This window comes from Erinaceus europaeus, chromosome 14, assembly GCF_950295315.1.
Source record: "Erinaceus europaeus chromosome 14, mEriEur2.1, whole genome shotgun sequence".
NCBI classification, from domain to species: Eukaryota; Metazoa; Chordata; class Mammalia; order Eulipotyphla; family Erinaceidae; genus Erinaceus; species Erinaceus europaeus.
Window position 1 is genome coordinate 67,764,495 of NC_080175.1, and position 27,294 is coordinate 67,791,788.

At 42.5% G+C, this 27,294-nt stretch overlaps 1 protein-coding gene across 3 annotated transcripts in view; it reads left to right on the forward strand.

Moving 5' to 3' along the window:
- FNDC3B (fibronectin type III domain containing 3B) overlaps positions 1–26,866 on the forward strand; it is a 296,399-nt gene extending 269,533 nt beyond the window's left edge. For all 3 annotated transcript variants that reach the window (XM_060171958.1, XM_007517927.3, XM_060171959.1), the window contains exons 23-26: positions 2,244–2,456; positions 14,761–14,927; positions 15,822–15,949; positions 23,201–26,866. In XM_060171958.1, the coding sequence (XP_060027941.1) occupies positions 2,244–2,456; positions 14,761–14,927; positions 15,822–15,949; positions 23,201–23,512 (820 nt within the window). In that variant the 3' untranslated portion in view covers positions 23,513–26,866. The remainder of the gene's footprint in view (positions 1–2,243; positions 2,457–14,760; positions 14,928–15,821; positions 15,950–23,200) is intronic.
- The last annotated feature ends 428 nt before the right edge of the window (positions 26,867–27,294 follow it).

Here is a 27,294-nt window from a genome sequence, read left to right on the forward strand (position 1 = left end):
AGCACAAGGACTGGCGTAAGGATACCTGTTCAACTCCTGGCTCCCCACCTGCAGGGGAGTCACTTCACAAGTGGAAGCAGGTCTGCAGGTGTCTATCTTTCTCTCCCCCCTCTGTCTTCCCCTCCTCTCTCTGTTTCTCTCTGTCCTATCTAACAACGATGACATCAATAACAACAATAATAATAACTACAACAAAAGTAAAACAAGGGCAATAAAATGGAAAATAAATAATAATAAAAAAATTTAAAAAACAAATTCTTTAAAGCTTTATATTTTATATTTAGATCTATGATTCATTTTGCTATTTTTATAATATATAGGGTTTAAATTGAGAGATATTTTTCCCTACTGATATATATTTGTTCAAAACACTATTCTTTTTCATTTGAGCTGTTTTTGCACATTCGTCAAAAACCAGTCAGCCAGATTTGTGTAGATCTATTTCTAGAGTCTCTGTCTGCTTTATTGATCTGTGTGTCTGTCTCTGTCCTTATTATTGTGATTTTATACTCAATATAACTCAATAATATCATCCTCAACTGACTTTCCAACTTCTTAATATATTTTTTAACTTTTAAAAATCTTTGAATTATTAGATAGAGACAGAGAGAAATTGAGAGGGGGTGGAGAGATAAGAGAGGGAAAGAACAGAGAGATACCTGCATCCATGTTTCACCCTTCATGAAGCTTTCTCCCTGCAGACGGAGACCAGGGGTGTGAACTGGGTCCTTGTACACTTAGCCAGGTGCACCATTGCCTGGCCTCCAACTTTCCAAATTCTGTGTTGGAATTTCAGTTCTTTTGCCTTTTCACATAACTTTTAGAATCAACTTATCTATGTCTGCTAATAGGAAAATGTCTTTTAGAATTTTATTAGAACTGATTGATAGATCAACTTGGGGAGAATTGACAGTTTTATGATATAGAGCTTCCCAGTTCATGAACACTGTATCTGTGTCTCAGTTCTGGTCCTCTTCAATATTTTCAGCAGTCTTCTACATAGGACAAAGCAGAGAGGAGCCAGATCCCTACTCTGGCCTATGCAGAGCCAGGGGCCAAGCCAGGAACTCAGCTGCAAGCCCAGTGCTCCACCATCTGGGTGACTTCCCCAGCAAGGAAAGTTGTTAGTCTCTCACCGTTCCGTGTGTTGTTAGCTGGAGGGATTTCTGTAGGTACCCTTTTCAGGTTGAAGAAGTTTCCTTAATCCCTAGTAAACTGAGAATTCCTGAGTCCCAGGTAGGAGATAATAGAGGAGAAAAAGGATGGGCTCACTTCTGGCTTGGTGAAAGTATGGATTCTACCCCCCATCTTCCCAGCCCCCCAACTACTAATTTTTTTTGGGGGGGGGGGCGGAGTTTTTAAATAGTTGTTCCATTTATTTTATTGAGCTGTGTTCAGTGTGGAAGAATTGCACTTGTTCTATTTTATTTCTTCTTCATAGCCCACTAACATCCAAAACTGAAATTTGAGGTAGCTGGAGAGTAACTAGGAGGAAACCCTACCCCACCAGGGAAAGATAAAAGTAGCCTGGGAGTCTGGATTTACCTTCCAACACCCACATCTGGCAGAAAAGCAACTATAGAAGCCAGAACTCCCACTTCCTGAACTCCAAAAAAGCATTTTGATTCACACTTCCAGAGGGGGAGAAATGTTATGGGAAGATGACCAAAGGACACTGAACTCCAATTCCATCAGAAAGAGAACAGGAAAGGCATTCGGAAGTAGTAATAGGGGTAGGTGTGACTTAGAAAGGATGACAAGGCAGGATCATAGGAAAAGGGGGGTGGGGCGCAAAAAGATAGATACAGAAATAATAGTCAACCCGTGTCTGTGACCTTGGGAGAACTTCTGCAGTTTCCAGTGGAGGGAATGAGGACACAGAACTCTGGTGGTGGGAACAGTGTGGCATTATACCCCTGCTATCTTATAATTTTGCAAATCAGTATTAAATCACTGAAAAAAAATGCCTTTAAGTGTCTTTCCTCAGACAACAGACTTTTCTTTTAAATTAAAGAATTAGGAGACATCATGGCAATGTGCTCTTCCCTCACCCTGTATTGCTCAGGTCTCCATTTGTCTTAAAGGAGATTGTTTTCTTTTTCTTTTTCTTTTTTTTTCTTTCCCCATGATAACTGCATTACGGGCAGGTTGGAAATGCTCCACACTGTTCACTGCCAACAAGGAATCCCTCGCTGCTCTGTTAAGCCTGCAACATGTGTTATTCATTCCTCTTCTTTCCCCAGGATCCGGATCCAAGCCGTCAATGAGATTGGAGCAGGACCATTCAGTCCTTTGGTCAAGGCGAGGACTCGGCCATTACCCCCCCTGCCTCCCAGGCTGGAGTGCGCGGCAGCAGGGCCTCAGAGCCTGAAGCTAAAGTGGGGGGACAGCAGCCCTAAGCTGCATGCTGCTGAAGACACGGTGTACACACTGCAGCTGGAAGACAGGAACAAAAGGTGAGCAGTCAGGGTGAAGGTCTAGGCTCAGGGACAGAGCCTTGCTGACTTGCTAGAGGGTGTAGGGGCAGAGAAACCTTCCTGCACCGCCAGTGGGAATGTAAATTGGTCCAACCCCTGTGGGAAAGTAGTCTGGAGAACTCTCAGAAGGCTAGAAATGGACCTACCCTATGATCCTGCAATTCCTCTCCTGGGGATATATCCTAAGGAACCCAACACACCCATCCAAAAAAGAGTTGTGTATACCTGTGTTCATAGCAGCACGATTTGTAATAGCCAAAACCTAGAAGCAACCCAAATTCCCGACAGCAGATGAGTGGCCGAAAAAGCTGTGGTCTACATACATAAGGAATACTACTTGAGGAATACTAAGGAATACTACTATTAAGAATAATGAAATCACCTTCTTCACCTCATCTTGGATAGAGCTTGGAGGAATCATGTTAAGTGAGATAAGCTGGAAAGAGGAGGATAAATAAGGGATCATCTTGCTCATGGACAAAAGTTGAGAAATAAGAACGGAAGGGGAAACACAAAACAGAACTTGGACTGGGTTTGGTGTGTTGCACCAAAGTAAAGGACTCTGAGGGTGGGAGAGGAGCTTTCAGGTCCTGGTGCGTGATGGTGGAGGAGGACCTAGTTGGGGAGGTAAGAACTGTTTTTCAAAACCTTGAGAAATTTTAATAAGAAAAATTAAATATAAAAAACAACATTCATCCTTGAGGCCTGGGAGGTGGTATAGCGCATAAAGCCTCGGGCTCTCAAGCTTGAGGTCCTGAGTTACATCCCAGGGACTGCATATGCCAAAGTGATGCTTTGCTTCCCCCCACACACACACTTCCCCTCCCTCTCCTGAATAAATAAATCATGTGTTGCTGGCCCCACAAGATAGCTCCCCTGCTTCACAGCACGGGTTCAAGCCCCCTGCACTCCACATACTAAGGCAATGGGGGAAAGTTTGGTCTTGTGAGGTCTCCCACTCTGTCTTTCTGCCTGTCAAAAAGTCAACCTACAACAGTGAAGTAATAATAGTAGTAATGGAATATTTCCCCCATTGTTGTTGCTGTTATTGTTGTTGGATAGGACAGAGAGAAATTGAGAGGGGGAGGGGGAGAAGAACATAGACACCTGCAGACCTGCTTCACAACACTTATGAAGCGACCCCCTGCAGGTGGGGAGCCGGGGGCTCATACTGGGATCCTTGTGCTACTCCTGGTACTTCAAAAGTATGTGTGCTTAACCTGGTGAGCTACCACTCAACCCCCGGAGTATTTCTTTTTTAATAAGCACCCTTCCCCCTTATTGGAAGCTCTGCTCTGTAGCTGCAGGTTCCACTCTCCCTCTGGAGTTTCCTCAGTGATGGGTGATAATGTATGTGTGTGCTTGTTTTTCCTTTCATTAAGCCAGATACTGTCTAAAAAGAAAAGTGTCAAATGGTGAGACCACGCTGCGTAATGGTGCCCCATTAGTCACCAGTGCAGAGGGAAGTAAGACTCGGGAAGAGCTGTCACTGCTTTATATATTCAGTAACCACCAGGACAAACATGTTTACCACTGTGAGACATCTGTGGTGGTGTTCAGCTGGAGCCAGTGCCCTGTCACCAGAGGCAAGGCAATATTGAATTAACCGGAGCAAATCACAGACTTATAAGATTTTCTGCTCAGGAAGCACTCTTGGTGACAAAAATCAAATCTAGCTTTTCACACAAGGTTGATTTAACCTAACCTCATTTTCTCAGGAATGACAGATCAGAAGGTGGGCAGCCAAACTGTAGTTAGGATTCATTGAGAGGCAAACGCTAGAAGAAGATTGAGAGGCAGAACCAAAGCCCAAATCAGAGAACGAAAGTGGCAGAAATGGGAGATTTTCGCACATCCAGGACAGCCTGTTGGATCCCAGGGCCATGGCTGGCGTGCAGGTCTCTCTGTCCTCTCTCTGTCCTCTCCCCTGTATGCAGTGCACCATCTTATTGCTTCCCATGGGGAAGGGGGTCCAGCTAACACAGAAAATTCTATCTGTCTGTCCCTCATTCCCTCCTCAAGAGCCATGGAAACCTGCTGTGTAGAAAGCACTATTTGAGAGAGGCCTTGAGCAGAGACCAAGGCAGAGGAAACCTCAGGGGTCTGCCTCCAGGCTGTAGCATGTTAGGGCCATTGCAGAGAATGCTCCAGGAGCTTGGGGAAAGCAGAGGCCAGGTATCAGGGGCTAGATTCCTTGAAGACTGAACCCATCCTCACTCACAGATCATCCTGCTCACCTCACAGTGCTGGGAGCCAGTGGGGGTTTGAGCTGTTGGTCCACAGGCTCATGGTCTTAACTGTCAGGGGATTCCTGATGGTGGGGTTGGGGTTGGTAACAGAAAGCAGGATCTACATATAAAACTAGCATTTGGACAAAGTTGTGAGCAAACCATGATAATTTGTTGGACTCGTGTTTTGGTGATAGAAGCTTCCTTGAAGAACATCTAGTTTTACTGGTTTTTAAAAATCAAAGCCCAGAGGGCCAAGCAGTGGCATGCCTGGTTAAACTCTCACAATGTGCAAGGACCCAGGTTCAAGCCCCTGGTCAACACTTGCAGGGGGAAAGCTTCATGAGTGGTGAAGCAGGGTTGTCGGTCTCTCTCTGTCTTTATCCAATAATTAATTAATTAGTTAATTTAAAAATATTTTAAAGGCAAAGTCCACGAACGTGGCTGAAGCTGGTGTTAGAACCAGGGTCAAAGCCAGATTATATCTGACTGTGTTAAAGGGCCACGGTGACCTCCAGGAATGTGGGAGAGAAAGCTCCACCTCCCACAGACCCCTTCCCTACCCAGGCTTCATACAGAGAGCTGCACAGATGCTCAACATAAGTGCCCTGAGTACTTGTCCCAGTGTTGTTCTGTCATGAGACTTTGAATATGCCAGAGAGTGATCAGTCCGTACTCTAAACAACAAACAGCCCAGGGTTGGCCTTGTTAAATTAATGACTTGCTTAAATTTAAGTGTTGATTTAGGGAAACCTAGCATTACGAACAGTATTTTTCTTAATTCTATGAGCTAGCATCCAGATTTGTCTTTTTAAAATCAGATTAGCCTCTGTGCTCTCAGAAAGTTATTAAAGTGACAGGAAGATGAGCCACAGTCACTTCTCATTCTCTTTGTAGAATGAGCCAGAGCTGACCCATAGAAAAGAAAAAGAGAAGGTAGCAGCAAATTGGATGGGCCTTAAAAGGGTCCTGATCTTGTAACATCATGCAGAAGCTATTAAAAGTGGAAACGAGGAATTAGAACTTAGGATATTTGGATGAACACTGAAGATAAAATGTCCAGAGCACAGGGGAAAAAATGTACCTTGGGTCTATCTTCAATTAAATGCCACTTTTTCATCTAGTAATTTTAAATAGGGAATGTTTCTGTTAACTGTGATGTAAATAGAAGGGATTCCTCACCCCCAACTGCCTCCGGGGGAAAAAAATCTTTCCTCCAGGGAAATCAACCTCAAAGTCCTATAAGTTTTTTGGAATTTTGGACTTGCTATGCTGGAAGTTTTTCTTTCCCTGAATGGAAGGAACATTTGTTTCAGTGTATTCAAGCATTTCACACACACACACACACACACACACACACACACACAGACACACACACACACACCCCAAAAAAAAAAAATTCCCTTCTAAGGTCACTGACTCTAGAGCAGAGCTTGGTGGTTTATAGAATTGTTTTTTCATTAGATTATGGTCACTCAATCAGAGGCTTTCTCTTGAAATCCCACTATTTGCTAAGTCTTATGAGGCATATGCCCCTATCTTTTAAGAAGTTCTTCTTACTGGGAAAACAAGTTAAACATGGAGCAATAAGGAGACAACACAACAGATTTTATTTAATTTCAATGGGGAAAGAAAAATACTGAAATTAGATTTGTCTGGCCATAGAATGATTGTCTACAAATCAGTCACACACAATGAGATATCTTAGCTTTCTACATATGAAAATATATATAAACACCCGAAGTAAACATGTCATTATGCTCTTTAATTTAATACAGAGATTCTAATAACAAGATTAATTCGCCCGTTTGAAAGGTGTCGTGGTGCCATGGCATTTGTCCATACTGTTGAGATGAAATGTTGTGCCATCCTCACAGAATACAAGTGGACACTAATTCTCACCCTCGCCCTCAGGGTCACTATACCCAGCACCGATGCCCACGGAACAGAAATTCCAGGAATGTTTTCAGGTTTTAGAAGTACTCAGGGTATTTTAGAGCAAGCCTGTGGCATGGCATAGGAAGACCCCTTGGGATGGATAATTAATTACCTCTTGCTTTCCATGAAGTCGGCCTTCATGCCTGGGACAGGCTTCTCCCAGCCAGCAGCCTCAGGGGCTTTGCGTTCGACATGGCCATGCACTGTCTGTTCACGGGGAAAGAGGTGCAGAACACAGCTGCCGCAGGGAGAGCTCAGGCAACCATAGAGACAGAGGGCTCTTGCCTATATAGGTATATAAATCAATGGTTGTAAACAACAAGGGCAACAAAAGGGAAAAAAAAATAAATAAAAATTTTAAAAATTAAATAAAAAAAAATCACTGGTTCAATGCTATTACCTCCACAAGGTTACCATAAAAACCAACATGTTAATTAAATGAAAATAGGCTTTTATTGACACACACACACACACACACACACACACACACACACACACCCTTGTCTCTCCTTCTCCCCCTGGTGAGTCCACCCCCACTTCTTCTGCTCCACTGGGCTACATTCTCTCATCTCCTCCCCAGCCCTCTCTCCTGGCTACTCCTCCCCCAGCTTCTTCCTCTCCTCCTGGTATTTATGGCCTAGAGTCAAAGGCTCCCTCCTATCCAACCATTGGTCTTATATTCTTCCTTTGGGGGCACTTTCTTCCTTTCTTTGTTGCTTGATACCAAGACTTCTAGAAGATACAGTTTTTCTGTAGCAAATTGCACACCTTAATTCTTTAGGATCATGAAGCAAAGGTAGCAGCCTAGTAGTGACTTATAACAGTAACAACAAAAAGTATGGCGGCTGGTGAGATAGCAGTGGTTTGGATAAAAGCAGAAAGAAACTGAGAGGGAAGGGGAAGATCGGGGGGAAAGACAACTATAACAGTGCTTCATCGCTCATGAAGCTTCTCCCCTGCAGGTAAGGGAGTGGGGTGTTGAACTCAGGTCCTTCTTCCCTATAATGTGTGCACTCAACCAGCTGTACCACCACCTGGGCCTTCTGACCCTTTTTTACTTTTTTTTTTTTTAATTTCTTTATTGGGGAATTAATGTTTTACATTCAACAGTAAATACAATAGTTTGTACATGCATAACATTTCTCAGTTTTCCATATAACAATACAACCCCCACTAGGTCCTCTGTCATCCTTTTTGGACATGTGCTCTCTCCATCCCACCCACCCCAGAGTCTTTTACTTGGGTGCAACACTCTGACCCTTTTTTGTATTAGTCAATTGGAAATTGCTCTGGGTACTTTCCTGCTCAGTGTGAAAACACAGATGTTTATCAGCATTTTTTAAAGGGTTTAGGACATGCATATTCCCCACCTGCAGTGTCCCCAAATGCTGCCATCTACTTCTGCAGAGAAGTCATAGGACTTGGTGTTCTTGGCAGGGGGGGGAATTGCTGGCATCCCTGACCTGAACATTACCTGTTCCCAAATACCACGTCAGAAGCATAGGGGACACACACACAGGAATAAGGGAGGGGAGGCTATGACATGCCATCGTTAGGGAATAGAGCTAAACGGCACTTCCCACAAGCTGCTATACATAGGCCCCGGTTTGATTCGTGACATGTACAGCCCTGAGCTGACCATGGGCCATCTCAGGTCAGCAGGTGAAGTCATTTTGAGGAATCAGTAGAAATGACCTGCTGTTGAGCCAGAGGATTTAGGACAGCAGGTAGGTAGTAAACAAAAACCTGCCTCCTTCTAGTTTCTCCTTTTTATTTTGACAGGACAGAGAGAAACTGAGAGGGGAGGGGGAGCTAGTAAGGGAGAGAGACAGAGAGACACCTGCAGACCTGCTTCACCGCTCCTGCTGGGCCAACAACATAGCTCACCTGGATAGGGCGCTGCTTTGCCATGTGTGCAGCCCAGGTTCAAGCCCAACCCCTACTGCATTGAAGGAATTTTTGGTGCTCTCATCCTTTTCATTCCCTTTCTGCCTCTGTCTCTGAGAAAAAGAAAAGAAAAAGAAAAAAGAACTAGCATTGTTGACTAGTTTTGACCACTCTGCTTCTCCAGATTTTAGATTAGTAGAAAATAGGTAATATTTATCTCAGAATATCAAATATCCTCCTAATATCTACCCAAGTCCAAGCATTCTTCAGATAAATCAGGGGAATAGTATTTACTTCAGCCTGGTATAGGTATCTGCTTATCAGGGAAGAAATCCGTGATTGAAACTCCAAGGGCTATGGGGCTTTCCTGCTCGGGTTAATTTTCCCTTCAACAGAAGGACAGAAGGGGACCAGATGACTACCCATCAGCCTCCTCACGCCAGGCCATGGGCTCAGCTCAAGTTCTTGGTTGCATTAAAAATGTTTCAGTCTTTATCAGATCCTGGGATATGTAGCATGTTTAATTATATAACCAAATGCCTTTGGCTTACTCATTAATGAATCTTTTAAAGTAATTTTAGGAGGAAGAAAAGAATTAATTCAGTCTGTGTAAAACAAATATTTGATGGATATTTTTAATCTCTCTCTGAGCAGTTTTCACCACAGGGTGTTAACCTACGGAGCCTTTTAGAGAAGCCACCAAGAGATTGGACATGAATCACTGGCTCTAAAGAAAAAAAAAAAAAAGCTTCTTTTTTCTGCCTCCTAGAAAACCTTACAGAACTGCATTGTCCTTTTCATGTCGGCTTATATATATTTTTATTACATTTTTCTTAATTTTTTTCTTGTCTTTGCTGCTGTTAGAAGCAGAAGCTACTGTTGTTGCGCTCAAAAATAAATGTTAGCTGTAATAGAAAGTCAAGAGGCAGTGTCACATGTTTAGAAAGAAAAATTGTGGAGTTATGTACCCCTCTTATCCTATGGATTTGTCCATGTCTCCTTTTCATAAATAAAAAGGAAAGAAAAAGAAAGAGAAATTGGACCTGTGAAATAGCTCACCTGTATAGCATGCTGCTTTACCGTGTGCAAAGCCCAGGTTGGAGCCAGGCCCTCACCACACTGGAGGGTGTTTTGGTGTGTGGTCTCTCTCTGTCTAAAAAAGAAAAAAGAGGGTCTCTTTGTCTCTGAGAGAGAGAGATCAACTTGCTTTAACAGAGCCTGGCCACTGGTTAAAGTGCTCGAAAGCCTGAGCAGGGGTTCTGTAGGTTCATATGAGGTGACAGGTGGGCAGCTACACTGATGGCCATAGAAATGGCTTGGGCCCGATGTCCATGCCACAGGTGTCCTTGGAGGGCAATTATGGTGCTTGTGCTCAGGGTCCTCTGCTGGTCAAGGGGGTCGGCCTGCTGGGTGATGGGAAGATGGCTAATGGCACAGTGCCTCCATGTTGAATTACCACCCATCAGGACCAACAGGCCTTTATTTGAAGCCTTCACTGTGCAGGAGCTGGGGCTGGCAGGCAAGCAATCAGATCAAGCCCTATTACAGTCTGGACAGGGAGGGGTCTCTTCATGTGTGTCCCATCTCTAGATTCCATATAGAAGTAAAATCATCTGGCAGTTGTCTCTCATCTCTTTACATATTTTACTAAACATAATCACTTCCAGTTCCATCCCACTTTTTGTCCCAAGGGGCACAAAATCATCTTTTTTGATTGCATAGTAGTTCTCCATGGAGTATATATCCTATAACTTCTTTAGCCAGTCGTCTGTCAGGCATTTAGGCTGCTTCCACTCTTTGGTTATTGTGAATAATGCAGCTATGAACATACATACATGAAGTCTTTAAAATCTAAGTCCTTGAAACAGGTTTAAAGTACCAAATGGCTCTTTTTTTTGTTTGTTTTTTCTTTTTTTTTTTTTTTTTGCCTCCAGGGTTATTGCTGGGGCTCAGTGCCTATACCATGAATCTACTGCTCCTGGAGGCCATTTTTCCCCCTTTTGTTGCCCTTGTTGTGGTTATTACTGTTATTGTTGATGTTGTTCATTGTTGGATAAGACAGAAACGGAGAGAAATGGGGAAGACAGAAAGGGGGAGAGAAAGACACCTGCAGAGCCACTTCACTACCTGTGAAGCGCCTCCCCTGCAGGTGGGGAGTCGGGGGCTCGAACCGGGATCCTTACACTGGTCCTTGTGCTTGGCGTCACGTGCACTTAACCCGCTGCGCTATTGCCCAACCCCCACCAAATTGCTCTGACCATATAAAGATCACATTTTCAGAAATCTTAAATGGGGGAGAGGGAGAGAGAGAAAATGTGTGTGTGTGTGTGTGTGTGTGTGTGTGTGTGTGTGTGTGTGTGTAAGTGGGACCTTGAGCATATGTGATTCCTCCACTCCCAGACTTTTTTCTCTCTAGTCAGAGAGGAGAGTCACCATAGTACTGCTCCATTGTCAGTGGAGTTCTCTTTGGTGCTAGAGGTGCTTTCATCTGGTGCCAGGGTTCAATTGGGGCCTCATGCACAGATGCATAGTAAGGCACACAGCAAACTGCGTGAGCTAACTCCTGGCCCAGGGTTATATTTTTCTGACATATAAATTGACTTGGTATAATGTCTAACTAGAGTCTGTTATTTGTGCATTTAAGAAATTTCCTTGTTAAAATAATAACATGAAACTGGCAATAACTTGATTTCAGTTTATAAAAGAAACTAATACTAATTTTTTTTCCCATCTCTTCTACCCCTGAGCCCCACTCTTGTGGTTCTCTCTGCCCTTGCCTCCTCTGTTGCATTATTTCTAAGTCACACTATCTGGGGGCAAATGCTCCAATAACAGACATGTCTTTGTTATTACCAATTATTTGTACCATGCATCTTGGCACAAGAGCAGAGCACAAAGTTGACCAAAATAGCTAGTCCTGAAATCACAGATTTTTGAATCATTTGAAAATGGTTGGCACAGTGTAGCATACTTTACAAAGTAAGTACTTGATCTGCTTCAGAAAATTTGTGAGCCTGAGTGTCACTGCCTCAGAAAGACTGGCAACAGTACCATTGCCAGAAATCCTCCCTAAACTCTTTTAAGGACCAGACTTTGTTGCAAATATGTTAACAAGATTGAGCACTTTTGCTTCTTCTCCTATGACTTCAGTTTTGTGGTATAATTGATGGCAAATAATTTGGTTAGAAATTCTAGTTAAGTGGTCCGCAGGTGGCGCAGTGATAAGGCTTTGGACTCTCAAGCATGAGGTCCTGAGTTTGATCTCCAGCAGCACATGTGCCAGAGTGATGTCTTGTTCTTTCTCTCTCCTCCTATCTTCTCATAAATAAATAAAATCTATAAAAAAAAAATTCTAGTTGAGAGTCGGGCAATAGCATAGCAGGTTAAGCAAAAGGATCCCGGTTCAAGCCCCCAGCTCCCCACCTGCAGGGGAGTCACTTCACATGCAGGTGAAGCAGGTCTTCGGGTGTCTTTCTCTCCCCTCTCTGTCTTAACAAGGGCAACAAAAGGGGAAATAAATAAATAAATATTAAAAAATTTTAAAAAGAAATTCTAATTGAGGTTGAGTTGGGGAGATAGCACAATGGTTATGCAAAAAGACTTTATTTATTATTGAGTAGAGACAGAAATTCAGAGGGGAGGAGGAGATAGAGGGAAAGAGACAGAGGCTTTCCCCCTACAGGTGGGAACCAGGGACTTGAACCCAAGTCCTTGTAATGTGTGTGCTTGACCAGGTGTGCCACTGCCTGACTCCGAAAAAAAGACTTTCATGCCTGAGGCTCTAAGATTCCAGGTTCAGTTCCCAGCACCACCATAAACCAGAGCTATGCAGTTCTCTAGTCTCGGTGTCTCTCTCTCTCTCTCTCTCTCTCTCTCTCTCTCTCTCTCTCTCTCCCTCCCTCTCCCTCTCCCTCCCTCCCTTGTGTGTATGTGTGTGTGTGTGTGTGTATCTTTCTCTCTATGTCTTTCATTAAAATAAATTTAAAAGTCTAGCTGAAGTGAAGGTGAGATAATAAATAGCTATTTGCAGCGGCATTAGTACAGGGACCTTCACTAAGGTGGTAATGTGTCAGGAGCACTGAATGGGTTGCCATGTTGTCTGTGGGTTTCAGCCTGGACTCTGGCTTTCCCTAAAGTAAAAAAAAATGGTCAACCCTCAGTAGAAGGTGCTTCTGGACACACCAAAACAGTAAACAGTAAAGAGGTGGAATGGCTAGAAAGTGAAAACTTTATTGCAAAGCTAGTGAATACAAGGATATTTTAAAGTAAGCAATGGTTCTAACTTTCATTTAAAAAAAAAATTACTCTCTCAGCCTGTATCCATCCAACCATCCAACTGTCCATTCAAAGGAAGTTCATCGGAAAACGTAGACAAGACCAACTAACCCATAGGGATGCATTTCTGAATCCATAGCCTGACATGCAGCGAACATTCTGGAAAGATTTGGTGAAGGAGTGCATGAATTCTGCTTGCCCCTAGCCAATCAGCCTAAGCAGTGGGCATCTTGAGTTGTCTCTAAACAGCTTCCAGCAGTATTGAAGACAAGAGCTGCCCTCAAATGCAGTGACAATGGCAGACACAGACCACTGGTATAGAGACAAGGCGGTGTGTTTAGATGAACTCAAGTAGCAGTTCTCAGAATGCTCCTGGACCAACCCAGTACTAAATCCCAGTACTGAAACTGATAAAGATTCTGGATAATGTATGGGAAGTGTGCTATTTCCACAAGCTTTGAGATTAGCTACAGAAAGACAAATGATGACAAGAGGATGTCATCTTAATTAATCCAGTTTCCCTATTAAAATAAAAAAACTGATTTTTTTTTTTCCAAGACCCTAGCGGGAAATACTGAGAATGCCATGGCCTATTACTGTTCATGCCTTCTGTGGTCTTCATGAGCAAGCAGGGGGATGCAAAATAATCCTGGTTCAGAATGGGAGAGGGACTCAAACAACATGAATGGCCCAGCCCACCTGTGCTATTTTTTGGCATTTTGATGAACCTCAGTGACTGACTCTGGACACCACATTTTCCCCCTGTATACATACTTTATCAAGTAATGTGGAAACTTAAATGTCTGCTTTTACAAGAGAGACTTTGAAAGCTCCTGGAAAGATAGATAACAGTTAAAATTAGAATAGGTTATCTAATTAAACCTCGGTAATTCAAGCACCAAGCACGTTCTAGATCTTGGGCACCAAAGTAGCACTGACTTCATTGCCTAGCATGAAAAAAAAGATTTTTTTTTTCTTAACTAAAAGCCTGAACTGATGTGTCTAAAATCCAGACATCAATTAATGAGAAGAGGTTTCATTCTAGGCTTTACCAGTACTTAGGTTTTAATTCTGTTAGTCCAGTGTACAGAAGGCACTGAAGTGTGTGTACCACAGCTCGGGAACTAGGTAGATATTAACGCAGACAGTATGGACAAGCCTCAACCACACTGGCCCACTCAGCCCCACAAGCTAGCATCATAGATCATAATTTCCTGTCATTAATAAAAAAATCCATTACAGAAGCCAGACCTCTTGCCTTCTGCACCCCAAAAAGAATTTTGATCAGTACTCCCACAGGAAGAAAAATGTTAAGAGGATGACCAGAGAGCTCTGAAACCCAATTCCATCAGGACCCAGAGAGAGCAGATGAAAAGAAAGAAAGAAAAAGAAAAGACATTCGGGGAGTCAGGCGGGGTAGCTCAGCAGGTTAAGCGCATGTGGTGCCAAGCGCAAGGACGAGCATAAGAATCCCGGTTCAAGCCCCCAGCTCCCCACCTGCAGGGGAGTCGCTTTACAGGCGGTGAAACAGGTTTGCAGGTGTCTATCTTTCTCTCCCCCTCTCTGTCTTCCCCTCCTCTCTCCATTTCTCTCTGTCTTATCCAACGGCAGCAGCAACAACAACAATAATAACCACAATAATGATAAAACAACAAGGGCAACAGAAGGGGGAAAAAATGGTCTCCAGGAGCAGTGGATTCCTGGTGCAGGCACTGAGCACCGGCTATAACCCTGGAGGCAAAAAAAAAAAAAAAAAAAAAGAATCGTCAATCCATATCTGTGACCCTGGAAGAGCCACTATAGTTCCCAATGGAGGGAATGGGCTCACAGATCTCTTGTGATGGGAATGGTGTGGAATTGTACCCTTTACTCTGCAGTTTTGTAAAATACTAATAAAAAATAAAATAAATAAATAACAAATCCACTGGCTAATGACATCTGCCCCTGTCTTCCAGGTTCATTTCCATCTACCGAGGCCCCAGCCACACCTACAAGGTCCAGCGGCTGACCGAGTCCACATGCTACTCCTTCCGCATCCAGGCAGCTGGCGAGGCTGGGGAGGGGGCCTTCTCGGACACCTATACGTTTAGCACCACCAAGAGCATCCCCCCCGCCATCAAAGGTCTGCATACACCTGCTGAAGGAGTGAAGATACTCGGGGGGTTGGGGAGTGGGAGGCTGCACCCTGACTGGAAACACATTCTCCTGGTATCCTTAATATCAGCAGGACACAGAATCAAAGGAACTGTTCTAGAAGAGGAGGCTAGGAAATGGGTTCTCTGATAATGGTCCTCCTGATAAATGACTTTAAGTAGAAATGGTTGTGAGGCGTCATTTAATAGCATGCTGTTCTCAGCCCAACAGTGGTTGGAGGGACAAGCAAAGGAACAGACCCAAGCAGCAGGCTTTGTATGGAGGGCAGGGAGAGGTTCTTGGTGCCATGTGGGACTCTGGACAGCTTGCTGTGTGAAAGACTGGGGTGGCCTTGCTGCCTACCTGCAGATTAGGAAGTGACTGACAACGAGCCCATAGCCCACAGCCCTCAGTGGGGAGATGCCCTTCCCCTGATCTTGAGGTCTACCCGAGGTCTACTCAGGCTGCAGTAAATGACAAGCATATCAACTCATTGAATGAAAATAGGGTTTGTTTGCCTGAAATGAGAGAGAGAGAGAGAAAAAAAAACACTCGTCCCATACCATGCCACCCTCCTCTCGCCCCTGTCTTCATTTCCTAGAAAACAGGGTGTGTGGTACCTATTTTTGCATCCCCCAGCATACAGCCTGATCATAGAATGTGTTCAGTAGCCATCCGGAAAGTAAGCATGCAGTCCTGACCAAGCAGGTAGTGATGGAGTAATGAACAAAGGTTTTGCACCACCTTATCTGCCTGAGGAATAGTGTCTCTGCCAGGCAGACATAAGTACCCTTTTACTCTCTGGGTTCTAGTATCACTAAAACGTTGCCTGTTAATGTGACACTTCGAGTTCTGAGCACAGATGTCTGGGTTTGTGTTTCAGCCCCTCGGGTGACGCAGTTAGAAGGAAATTCATGCGAGGTGCTATGGGAGACGGTGCCACCCATGAAAGGTGACCCTGTCAACTACATCCTGCAGGTCTTGGTTGGAAGAGAATCTGAGTACAAACAGGTAAGAACCAAGCACAAGGGACAAGCATGGAGGGCCAGGTCAGCAAGCTCCTTGCTCTTGCCTATTGTTGCAGATACTTGTGTCAGCAGTGAACACAGTTGTGTTTGTTTTTACAGCAGCTGTAGCATCTGCATAACGTATACCTGTCGCTTCCTTCTCTGGAGTAATAAGACATACTTTACACTATGTACGTGCTGGTGTTCATCTGGGGAGTTCCATCCTTAAGCATGATCTCGTCTTATAAGCACAGAGGCTTCTGTTCTACATCTGTGTTTCATATTGTCATGGTATTCACAGCTATCAAGACCTATGTATCTGGGGAGGGTCAGGTTGTGGCACACCTGGTTGAGTGCACATGTTACAATGTGCAAGAACCCAGGATTGAGTCCCCAGTTCCCACCTGCAGGGGGAAAGAAAGCTTTTTGAGTCGTAAAGTAAGTCTGCAGGTGTCTCTCTGTCTTAGAAGATCTATGTAACTGAAAATGAAAATGCTGATGGTTTTACTCTAGACAGGAAGTAAGCTCCGCCTAATTGCTGAAACACATGTCCTGGTGGCCTATTTCAGAGAAGGCAGAGTGCATGTTGTAGGTGTTGTAATAAAGAAGATGACCTTTTTGCTTCTTGAGGCCTGGGATTCAAAAGTTCTGGTCACAGTTTGTCACCCTTTACAGTACATAGGAAATTCCTGATAATCTGTTAAGATGCTGATTCTGACTGGGGGGGTGGGGGGGAGTACATGAGGGTTCAAACTCACCAGGTACTCTACTGTTGCTAGCTCATAGATCACTGCATAATATCTGTAACAAAACCGTAGAGGTCACCTGAGAAGCTAAGGTGAGAGGCTGTGTCCCTGGGTTGTGGCAGGTGGGGGCGGTCATCACTAGATTAGGTTGCTTACCTGTCTGAGGCCCTGGGTTCAATCCCCGGTACTGCATAAAAACAGCAAAAACAAAGCAAGTGGGTGGTGGAGTGGTGCTTTGGTGTCTCTCTCTCTCCCTCTCCCTTTTCCTCTTTCTTCTCCCTCTCTATCATTAAAAATAAAAATTGGGCTGAGATAGAGGAGGGTCAGTGGTGGTGTACTGGCCTTGTATGTGTGATATTCTGGGTCTGTCTGATCCCTGGCACCACATAAAAGACAGAATGCAATTGGAATACAGCCAGACAGAGGGTATAGCTTTGTCCTGTTCATAACGTTTGATCTTTAATGCTCCCAAAGCCACCTGTTGTTCTGTCATCAGCAAGGAGACTAATGGACAGAGAATCTATCTTATTAGCCTCACTGGTAGTGTTAGTCACTCGGGATATGAAATCCACTAAGACTGACTATATGCTGTCTTAGGAAAGCATGCCAGCATTTTTAATAGTCATGCATTTATGTCAGATTCAGAGAGCTGAAGATAAATGCCACTGGCCTCCCGAAATACTGTCATAATTTATAAAGTCTTCTTTATTTTACTGCTGAAATGCCAATTACACAAAACAAGTGTCTCTGTTTCTCTCCTCTATCACCCCCTTTCCTCTCAATTTCTGACTGTCTCTATCCAATAAGTAAATAAAGATAATAATGAAAATTTAGAAGAAAAAAAAAAAGAAAATTTTCACTGTACTTTGCAGATATGAAATACCAGGTGGGAAAATGGATCTCTTGAGGTACATCCAACAGAATCTGTATCCCTGGGAGCAGATCCACCGGTACTTAATGGAAACAAAAATCACTACTGGTCTTCTCATGTGTTGTCTTATTGGATATAGGCTATACCATGCCAGTCTAAGGAATTCTACATAGGCAACTATTTCATTTTACCAGAAAGCAATGTTTGGTTTCAGTGTCACAATGCAACAAGAGAACAAAAGCTTTTTTCCTACTAGATTGCCATCTTCAACACAGCAGGATCTCTCTGTTCTATAGCCAAGTAAGAACAGTTAAAAGATGAGATGTTACAGTTTCACAACATGTCATGTGACACAACAAAAATTCATTTCTCAGCAGTACATTCATTCCATGTCCGTTATTATATTTAAATAACTGGAAGCGGAGCAGGTTAAACACACATGGCACCAAGCGCAAGGACCGGCATAAGGATCCCGGTTCGAGCCTCCAGTTCTCCACCTGCAGGGGGGTCGCTTCACAAGTGGTGAAGCAGGTCTTTAGGTATCTGTTTTTCTCTCCTCCTCTCTGTCTTCCCCTCCTCTCTCCATTTCTCTCTGTCTATCCAACAGCAATAACAGCTATAAAAACGATAATAACAACGATAAAGCAACAAGGGCAAGAAAAGGGGGAAAAATGGCTTCCAGGAGCAGTGGATTCATAGTGAAGGCACCAAACCACAGCAATAACCCTGGAGGCAAAATAAATAAATGAATAAATAAATAAATAGCCTCTCATTCTTTTTTCTTTTTTTAATTTTTTATTTATAAAAAGGAAACATTGACTAAACCATAGATAAAAGGGGTACAACTTCACACAGTTCCCACCACCAGAACTCTGTATCCCATCCCCTCCCCTGATAGCTTTCCTATTCTTTAACCCTCTGGGAGTATGGACCCAAGGTCATTGTGGGATGCAGAAGGTTGAATATCTGGCTTCTGTAATTGCTTCCCTGCTGAACATGGGTGTTGACAGATCAAACCATACTCGCAACCTGTCTTTCTCTTTCCCTAGAGGGAAAGGGCTCTGGGGAAGCAGAGCTCCAGGACACATTGGTGGGGTTGTCTGTCCAGGGAACTCTGGTCGGCATCCTGCTAGCATCTGGAACCCGGTGATTAAAAAAAGAGCTAACATACAAAGCCAAACAAATTGTTGACCAGTCATGAACCTAAAGTCTGGAATAGTGCAGATGAAGAGTTGGAGGGGAGGGGTCTCTCTTTTGTAGATAGCTAGTAGATATATTTTAGTTATACTCCAAAGGGCCTGTGGCTATACTAGTGTTGTTTGTTTGTTTGTTTGTTTGTTTGTTTTTTGCCTGAGCCTGAAATCTGATATGCAGGTGGATCCTAATTATTGTCTGGGGAGATGATGTCATGGCTGGCAGAAGGACCAGAAAGCTGGATCAGGGAAGAGAGTAGCTCCCTAATATGGGAAAGGTGTATAAATATTGTTGATTGTAAACCCCATCAATTTGATGTGATCTGGGGCCCATATTTAGCATAGGAGCCTATGTGACCTCTGCATCCCTGTAGATCTGGGCTCATATTCTGTGGTCATAAGTAGGAACGTTCCAAGCTGCCCCAATATCAGAACCTATCTTCCTCAGGTGTAGCATAGAGTATATTGTCCATCCTCCCTTTGGAGGATGGAACATTATCTACCACTGTTGATCCAAGTTGAGGGCAAGGTCCTATGGGGGCCCACAAAGGAGTCTATTGTGTTGTTCCTAATACAGATGACCGGTAACAATGGAGAGAGGGATTTATTCGAGGTCTAGGCCCATCATGTCTGTTTGGGCATCATTAAAGTATGCCAGTCTCTTGCCCTTATTCAATTTTTGCAGTCCTTGCTTTGATAAGGTTAGCTTTGGAGTGAGTGAGAGAACTGTAATAGGATGTAGGTGAGGAGGGTATCTAAGTCTAAGTAGACACTATTTCATTATGAACATTATACTGACACACTACAGACTATTGTGTATTTTTGCTTTCAAGTATATATTTTACCCTAATTTATGGATACGTGTGAACATACGCTCTATCTTACGGGACCTGGTCTATATCTAGGTTTTGAGACTTTGTTAGGAAGTGAACCTCCTGGAAAGGAATTAGAGAGTACTATGAAAGGAAAGGTCTCACCCAAGTAATGAGGCTGAAGGGTTGACGTTCCGTGCCTGACAGTCTGAAGTGAAGCATGCTGAGGTGGTACTCATTGCATTGATTAGGTTGGGATCAGCAGATGCAGTGTCAGTTGGTATGAATTTAGAGGAGCATGCAGGAAAGTGAGCCCCACCCTAGAGGTTCCAGGACTGGGGGAAATATAGGCTCTATAGAGGAAGCAGAAGGTTCCTGCTGTCTTAGGATTTAAGAAGACAATAGATAGTTATTGCTATAATCACATTATTTGTCAATTGGGTTAACTTTGAAATTTCCCTTTGTTAGGATTTGCTGTATCATACACACCATCACCATAATTTATGTCCTTTGACATTGTTTGCATATAGTTATGCCACCCGTTGCTTCTGTTCTCCCTGGTCTAAGCTTTTAAGAGAGTCAACATATCAAAGACTCAGCCTATCTATTAAAAAGACTCAGGCTGTGATTTTTAAAGTTTGAGACGTTCAATTAATTTATCCCCTCTCATATTAATTAGTGATTTATATGACTACAAATTGAGGGGGGGGGACATAAACACCATTCCCACCACCAAAAGACTGTGTCCCATCCATCCTCACTCCCACCCCACCCCCCACCCCCGCCACCTCCCCAGGAAGCCGAACATCCACCCTCACCCTTATCCCAGGGTTTGTACTTTGGTGCCCTCCTACAGATTCAGTCAAATCCTGCTTTGAGTGTCCCTTTCTGTTCTTCTTTCTCAACTTCTGTTGATGAGTGGGATCATCCCATACTCATCTTTATCTTTCTGACTTAGCTCACTTAACATAATACCGTCTAGCTCCGTCCAAGATGGGTCAGAGAAGGTGGGTTCATTGTTCTTAATAGCTGCGTAGTATTCCATTGTGTATATATACCACAGCTTTCTCAGCCACCTCCTCTGTTGTTGGGCGCCTGGTTTGCTTCCAGGTTTTAGCTATTGCGAATTGTGCTGCTATGAACATAGGTGTACAAATATCTTTTTGGTTCGGTGTTATGGATCCTTGTGGTATATCCCCAAGAGAAGAATGTCTGGGTCATATGGAAGGTCCATGTCTAGCCTTGTGAGAGTTCTCCAGACTGCTCTCCACAGAGATTGGGCCAATTTACATTCCCACCAGCAGTGCAGAAGGATTCCTCTGTCCCCACAGCCTTTCCACCATTTGTTGCTGCTGTCCTTTTTGATGTATGCCATTCTCACAGGGGTGAGGTGGTATCTCAATGTTGTCTTTATTTGCATTTTCTGACAATCAGTGACCTGTAGCAATTTGTCATGTGTTTGTTTGCCTTTTGGATGACTTCTGTAGTGAATGTTCTGTTCATATCCTCTGCCCATTTTTGGATGGGGTCATTTGCTTTTTTGTTGCTAAGTTTGTTGAGCTCTTTGTATATTTTGTTTATTAGTCTCTTGTCTGATGTATGGCATGTGAAGATCTTCTGTTCTGTGAATAGCCTCTCATTCTACATAACATGTTTTGTCCCTATTCTTGGAAATGCTTCTTAAAGCATAGTGGTTGTTGCTTCATACTGGGAAGACAAACAAAAGCCAGTGTTGTTTGCTCAATCTCTACATATGTCAGACATTGCCAAGATGTAGGTAAATCTGTTCAGTAATTTGAATTTTATTGGCAGCGTGGCTGGTTTGAATCTTGTTTGTGTAATGTTAAATATTTAGACCCATAGGCACAGGAATACTAACATTACTCAGTAATAATCTAATCTAGAATAATAATAAATACTAACATAACGGTCATGGTCACATGTACTCAGTTTTATTTCTTATTGCACGCAGTTGTAAATAAGAGTTTTTTTGTTGAAAACAGATTGGAAAAAAAAAAAAAACAGCCCTGTGACAGGGCAGTATTGATGGGTCCGGATTAGCCTTCATCACAGAACCATGTGCTCCCGTAGTTTCTGAGAAATGATTAAGGCAGAATGTGGACCATGAAAAGCCACAGTTGAGTCGAGGACTGTTTGTACTGAATTTTCCACCTCTTCCTATTCAGTAAACATTAATTTAAACATGATGTTTTTCAGCATTTCATTCATTTGTCCTGGACCAGCGAGATAGAGAGTGAAAGCTACTTATAGTATGTCCGCAGAGTAATGGTTAGAATAATTCCAGCTCAGAGATAAGACTTTGGATTCATCAAGGTGAAGCGAGAGCAAAGGAGAGCCTATCGCTGCCAAGCTTGGGCCTCACTGCACTGATCAGACTGGATGCAGTGATGGCTGACTAGCTAGCACTCACCTTGATTTTGAGACTGAAACATGGTTAGGCAGTAAGTGAATTGCTTCTTGCATGTGTGGGAGATGCAGTTGCAAAGAAGCAGGGTTGTTTATACTTGTAACCATGGTAAGAGTAAACTGCAGTGATTCTCCAACTTAGGTCACAAAGTGGACCACACTGGAAGATGACCAGCTCCCCAAGCATATGGCAAGGACTAAGACTTTTTTTTTTGGTGGCTCTCTACAAACACTGATTTTAAACCTTTCCTAGGTTCTAGCTCTCTTCCATATGGCAGCCAGGGTATGGGGTGAGCTCCTAGTTGTTTTTGTTGTTGTTGTTGTTTGTTTGTTTGTTTTGTTTTAAGATGTATTTATTAATGAGAGGGAAGAACCAGAGCATCACTCTGACACATGTGATGCCAGGGGTGGAACTTAGGACCTCATGCTTGAAGAGTCCAGTGCTCTCCCCGCTGCATCACCTCCTGGGCCAGCACCTGGTTTTTAATAATAAAGCAATTTATTGTCCTCAACTATGACGTTCCTCATTCACATTAGAATGCAGTTCTATACTGTTCTGCTTTTTTGGTCATCGAAAGCACAAGCTTTTTTTTCTTTCCCACCAGGAAATTTAAAAGATTATTTTTTTTCTTTTAAGCAGCACTAGTTTTAGGGCATTCTAGAAAAGAATGAAAATTGTGTGTCTATCCAAATGATGGATCTTGGCTTTGTTCAAGGGACAGCCAACAATTTAATATATAAATGCAAATGTTAAGCAAATGGTTGGTATCTTTCTACCTGTTTAGATAGCAGTGATTTTTTTTTTTTTACAAAAATTTCTCACTGTCAGCAATGCAGATGAGAAAAGTGTAATGATACAAGAAGTTTTTTTAAATAGTAAAGAGAGATACAGAGAGAAAGACCAGAGCACTGCTTAGCTCTGGTTTATTATGGTGATTCTTAGGATTGAACCTGGAACCTCAGAGCCTTAGCTAGGGAAGTCTTTCGTAAAACTGTCTCCCCAGCCCCTCATCTGTTTCTCTGTAGAGTGGGTTTTGAGCACCTGCTGAGGGCTGAAATGCATCCATGTGTCAATCATCACTCTAATTGTTGCTGGGCAGTTAGTATACCCCAAGCCAGGTCCTCAATGTCATCTGCTGGTCCTTTGTAAGCCACAGTGCTATAGTGGTGCCGTCACTGACAGGGACTGTCCCTTCTCTTTTGAAGGTCTATAAGGGAGAAGAAGCCACATTCCAGATCTCAGGCCTCCAGTCCAACATTGACTACCGGTTCCGCGTGTGTGCGTGTCGGCGCTGCCTGGACACCTCTCAGGAGCTCAGTGGAGCCTTCAGCCCCTCAGCGGCTTTTGTGTTACAGCGGAGTGACGTCATGCTCGCCGGGGACACGGGGAGCTTAGAGGACCCGAAATTGAAGAGCATGATGCCTACTGACGAACAGTTTGCAGCCCTTATTGTAGTTGGCTTTGCAACCTTGTCCATATTATTTGCCTTTATACTACAGTACTTCTTAATGAAGTAAACCAGCCCAGCAAGACTAGAGGTATGCGGTGAATTAATGCCACACATTTTAATACACACATTTACTCAGATACCCCCTCCTCTCTTTTGAAGCCCTTCTGTCCTTTGATTTATATATTTCTCTTGTTTTACAGATATAGCTAGGAAAAAAAAGATCAGTGTTTTGGTGCACCTTTTTGAAATGCAAAACTAGGAAGAGATTAAACTGGATTAAAAAAAAGAAGAAGAAAAGCAAGTCAGATACCAAATGCTAGCTTTCTATGTTTTCTTTCTGCTTTTCAGATTTGCCTGTAACCTGTTTTCACTGATGTCTTTTGCAGACCTTTGGCTTTTTTTTTTTTTTTTTTTTTTTTGTCTATTCACTGGTCACTTCTGCTGTCTTGATTGTCTGTCTCTGTGAACATGGGCCAAGCATGTGTAATGACAGGGCTAGGATTTCAGTATTGTCAGAGTGTTGCCACATAACAGCCATCACAGCAACTACAGACAGAAGATGTGTCCACTCAGCTTAGACTGCCCTAAACAGCAACTCTTGTCACTCAGCTATCTGTGTTTTGCTCATTTAAATCCGTATGTGTACTTTAATCGAAACTTTTAATGATCTGTATTCCTCCTGATTTTTAACACTATGAGCTGCCTGTCTCTTAAGAAATCAAGTAAAGCAAAGTGCACCTGTAAGTAATAGAGCATTGTAGATCCCACCACAGCGATTCATAGCAGTAACTTTAAAGAGGGCATTGTGCAATAGTTAGTTATTTCCCTGTTCAGCTCTTTGAAAAGCTGCTTTAACGTGTGTGTCTGTCTGTCTTTGTATATAACTACTTCTAATCACTAGAGTTATTATATCCTGTTATGTTTGACCAGAATTATATGACAAGAACTGGTGACAGTTTAGTGCCTCTGCCCCATTGTCCATGATTTACACTAATTGTGAGCAATCTTCTTACACATTAGCTCATTTTTTTCTTCGTGAAAGGTTTACTTTATGTAGGCTGTTTGTTGAGGTGTCTGTGAAGTGACTAATTTCAATACCTTAATTCACTGCACACAATACCAATCTTAACAGCAGGTGAAAATTGGTAGGAGCCCAAAGGAGTCATCTAACATAGCAGTTCCTGTAACTGTGGGGCTGAGCTGGCCATGTGTGGAGAGGAAATGGCATTTGGCGGGAAGCATAGATGTAAGGGGGGGGGGGGGTCAAGGAACCTAGAACCTCTCCCCAAGTCTGTCACTTACTAGCTGCGTCACCTGACCATGTCACTTTACCTCTCTGTGCCTCGGTTTTCCCATGCATTAAAAATACAGGACAATACAATGGGGACTCTAATGTTTGTAAGTGCTTTGAGATCCTTGCTCAACAGGTGCTATCGGATGCAAAGTGTACTCTTGCCTGTTTATTTTGAGTCATGAGATAATCAGTTTCACCCAAAGTCATTGGATTATTTATATGAAGTCCATAATGTTCGAGTACCTCAGGGACATTTAAGAGTTGGAGGTGCAAATATATTCCAGAAGGGTGCAACAGACACAGTGTAATCCCTCTCCTTCCCCCATCTATACCCCCGCTTTTGTTTTTGTATATTTTTGCTACTTGGGTTTTCTTGATCATAGCTATTTTGTGCTTGGTCTTTGTTGTCTAAGATTCAATATCCCATGCTAGCTTATAATATTCCCATACCAAAGTCATGGGGAAACCAACATTATTTGTTTTTGGTTTATTTATACTATATTCTGCATTCAGTACTTTAAATGCCAATTACAGTGCAATTTTTATTTATTGTAAAAAAAAATTTAAATGTACTTATGTACTAATTTTCCTTTGTAGCATGTTATTTTTTTCATGTGTTTTATACTTTTGTAATTTTAGATCAGTTTGTTCCTTGGCAATATCTGTAGTTATTATCAATCTTTTGACATTTTCTTATATTTTTAAAGATAAGAGCATCTAGTGCATTAAATGCCAAAAAAAAAAATCCATCATCAGTGATTGAAACGTTTACATGTAACCCCCCAAAAATAAGAAAATAGTAATCATCTCTTGAAAGTGCTAAGATCAGTGAATTAATTCAGTGTGCCTATATTGTGCCTATAAGTACTAGTAAGTACGTATAGAGTTCTGTATTTTATTATTGTCTATAGTAATTAGTTGAATTAGCCTTGAAAACTGATGACATCAAGCTAAATCTATTTTTTGCCAAAGTTCTGGCCTTCCAGAAACTCATCTTGCTATTGAAATGTGTTTGGTGACCCATTATACAGTTTCATCTGCCTTTTCTGCAACAACTGCATGCAGGTGGCTTGGAGAGAAAAGGCATTAAAAAAAAAAAAAAAAAACAGTGAAGGTTCATCTTGGGTGTAAGGACCCTGTTTGCGGAGGAACTGAGGGAGATGAGGTGTTGAGTCAGAGTCACTTTTCTGGAAAGGCTTCAGAACTGCTGCTATTTAGAAATAGATAAATATCCCCGAATTTGGTTGAGATTTTTTAAGTGAAAGAATACTATAGGCTAAAATTGTATGAATCTATCTGATCATTTTGAGATGTACGTAACCTCTATTCAACCACCAGAAAGTTGAAGTGTGTGAAACACTCGCACTTTATTCTGTTGCTCTCCACTATTTGGTATGCACTGTACTCATTGTAACCCCTTCAGTCAAAAGATTACTATGTCTGGCACTGTTTTCTATCACACATATGTACATGTGACATTGACATATAAATATATATACACACATATATATATATTGCCATTACATGTGAACAATAAAATAAAGTGTTTTTACAATTCTATTTCTTTGCCCTTTTGCATCATGCAGGGGTGCGTGAGAGGCTTTCTGATCCTCTATGTCAGACTCATCCCTGGCACAAGAAATTCTAGTCATGTCAGCAAAACTGCCCTTGGTCCTGAAAGAAATTGTTCAAAAAGAAAACTTTTTAAAGGGATTTTGTTTTTCTATGATCTGCCTTGTACTTATCAACTTGAATGAAATGGTTGGCATTTTCTAGCCATGTCTGTTGGCTCCAGTAATTCTGTAGTCCTGTCCAAATTGAAAAGTGCCCTAATTGAATGTGTTTAAATGTTATCCTTGCACAATTCTTTAAATTGAAAGACAAAATGTTTTTTACCTCACTGCTGGACATACATTCCAAGCTTTTCAACTTTAGGAGAGGGAAAAAAATAATCATATGTTTTCCTGTATTGTAAATTTTAGACTATTTCATATACATTGTATTAAAACTGCCATATCAATTTTAATGTATAGATTTTGCAAATACTATGCTATATGTAATTCCTAACTATATCTGTAGTGTATATGTAATATATTTATGCCCAATAAATGTTTTAATTCTTTCTGACTTTAGGCCTTTTCTGCCACAAATAGGATTGTTGTTGTTGACTTTTTAAAAAGCTGAAACCACACCCCAGAAGTAGCATGCATGGATCAGAGTGCCTGAGCCTGCTCCACTGCTGGTATGAGGCTCTCTCTGTAGGGTTGCTGACTGCTCCCCTAGGCTGACAGTGCAAAAGAAGCTTCGATTCAACTCTGTCCGGCCTACACAAGCCATGGGCTGCCCATTTAATTCTTCATCAGTCTTGATAATATACCTCCCAGTTTACTATTCTATCTAAAGGCCAAGACTTGGGAGCCAGGACCTGCCCATGTCCACACAGCGCACAGGAAGCTTCTCCTTGATGCACTCCTCTTCTCCTCCTCCCAAATTTCACTCAGCAACAGTGAAGCACAATGCTCTAAGACCAGAATTTGGTCACGAAGCTTAACTAA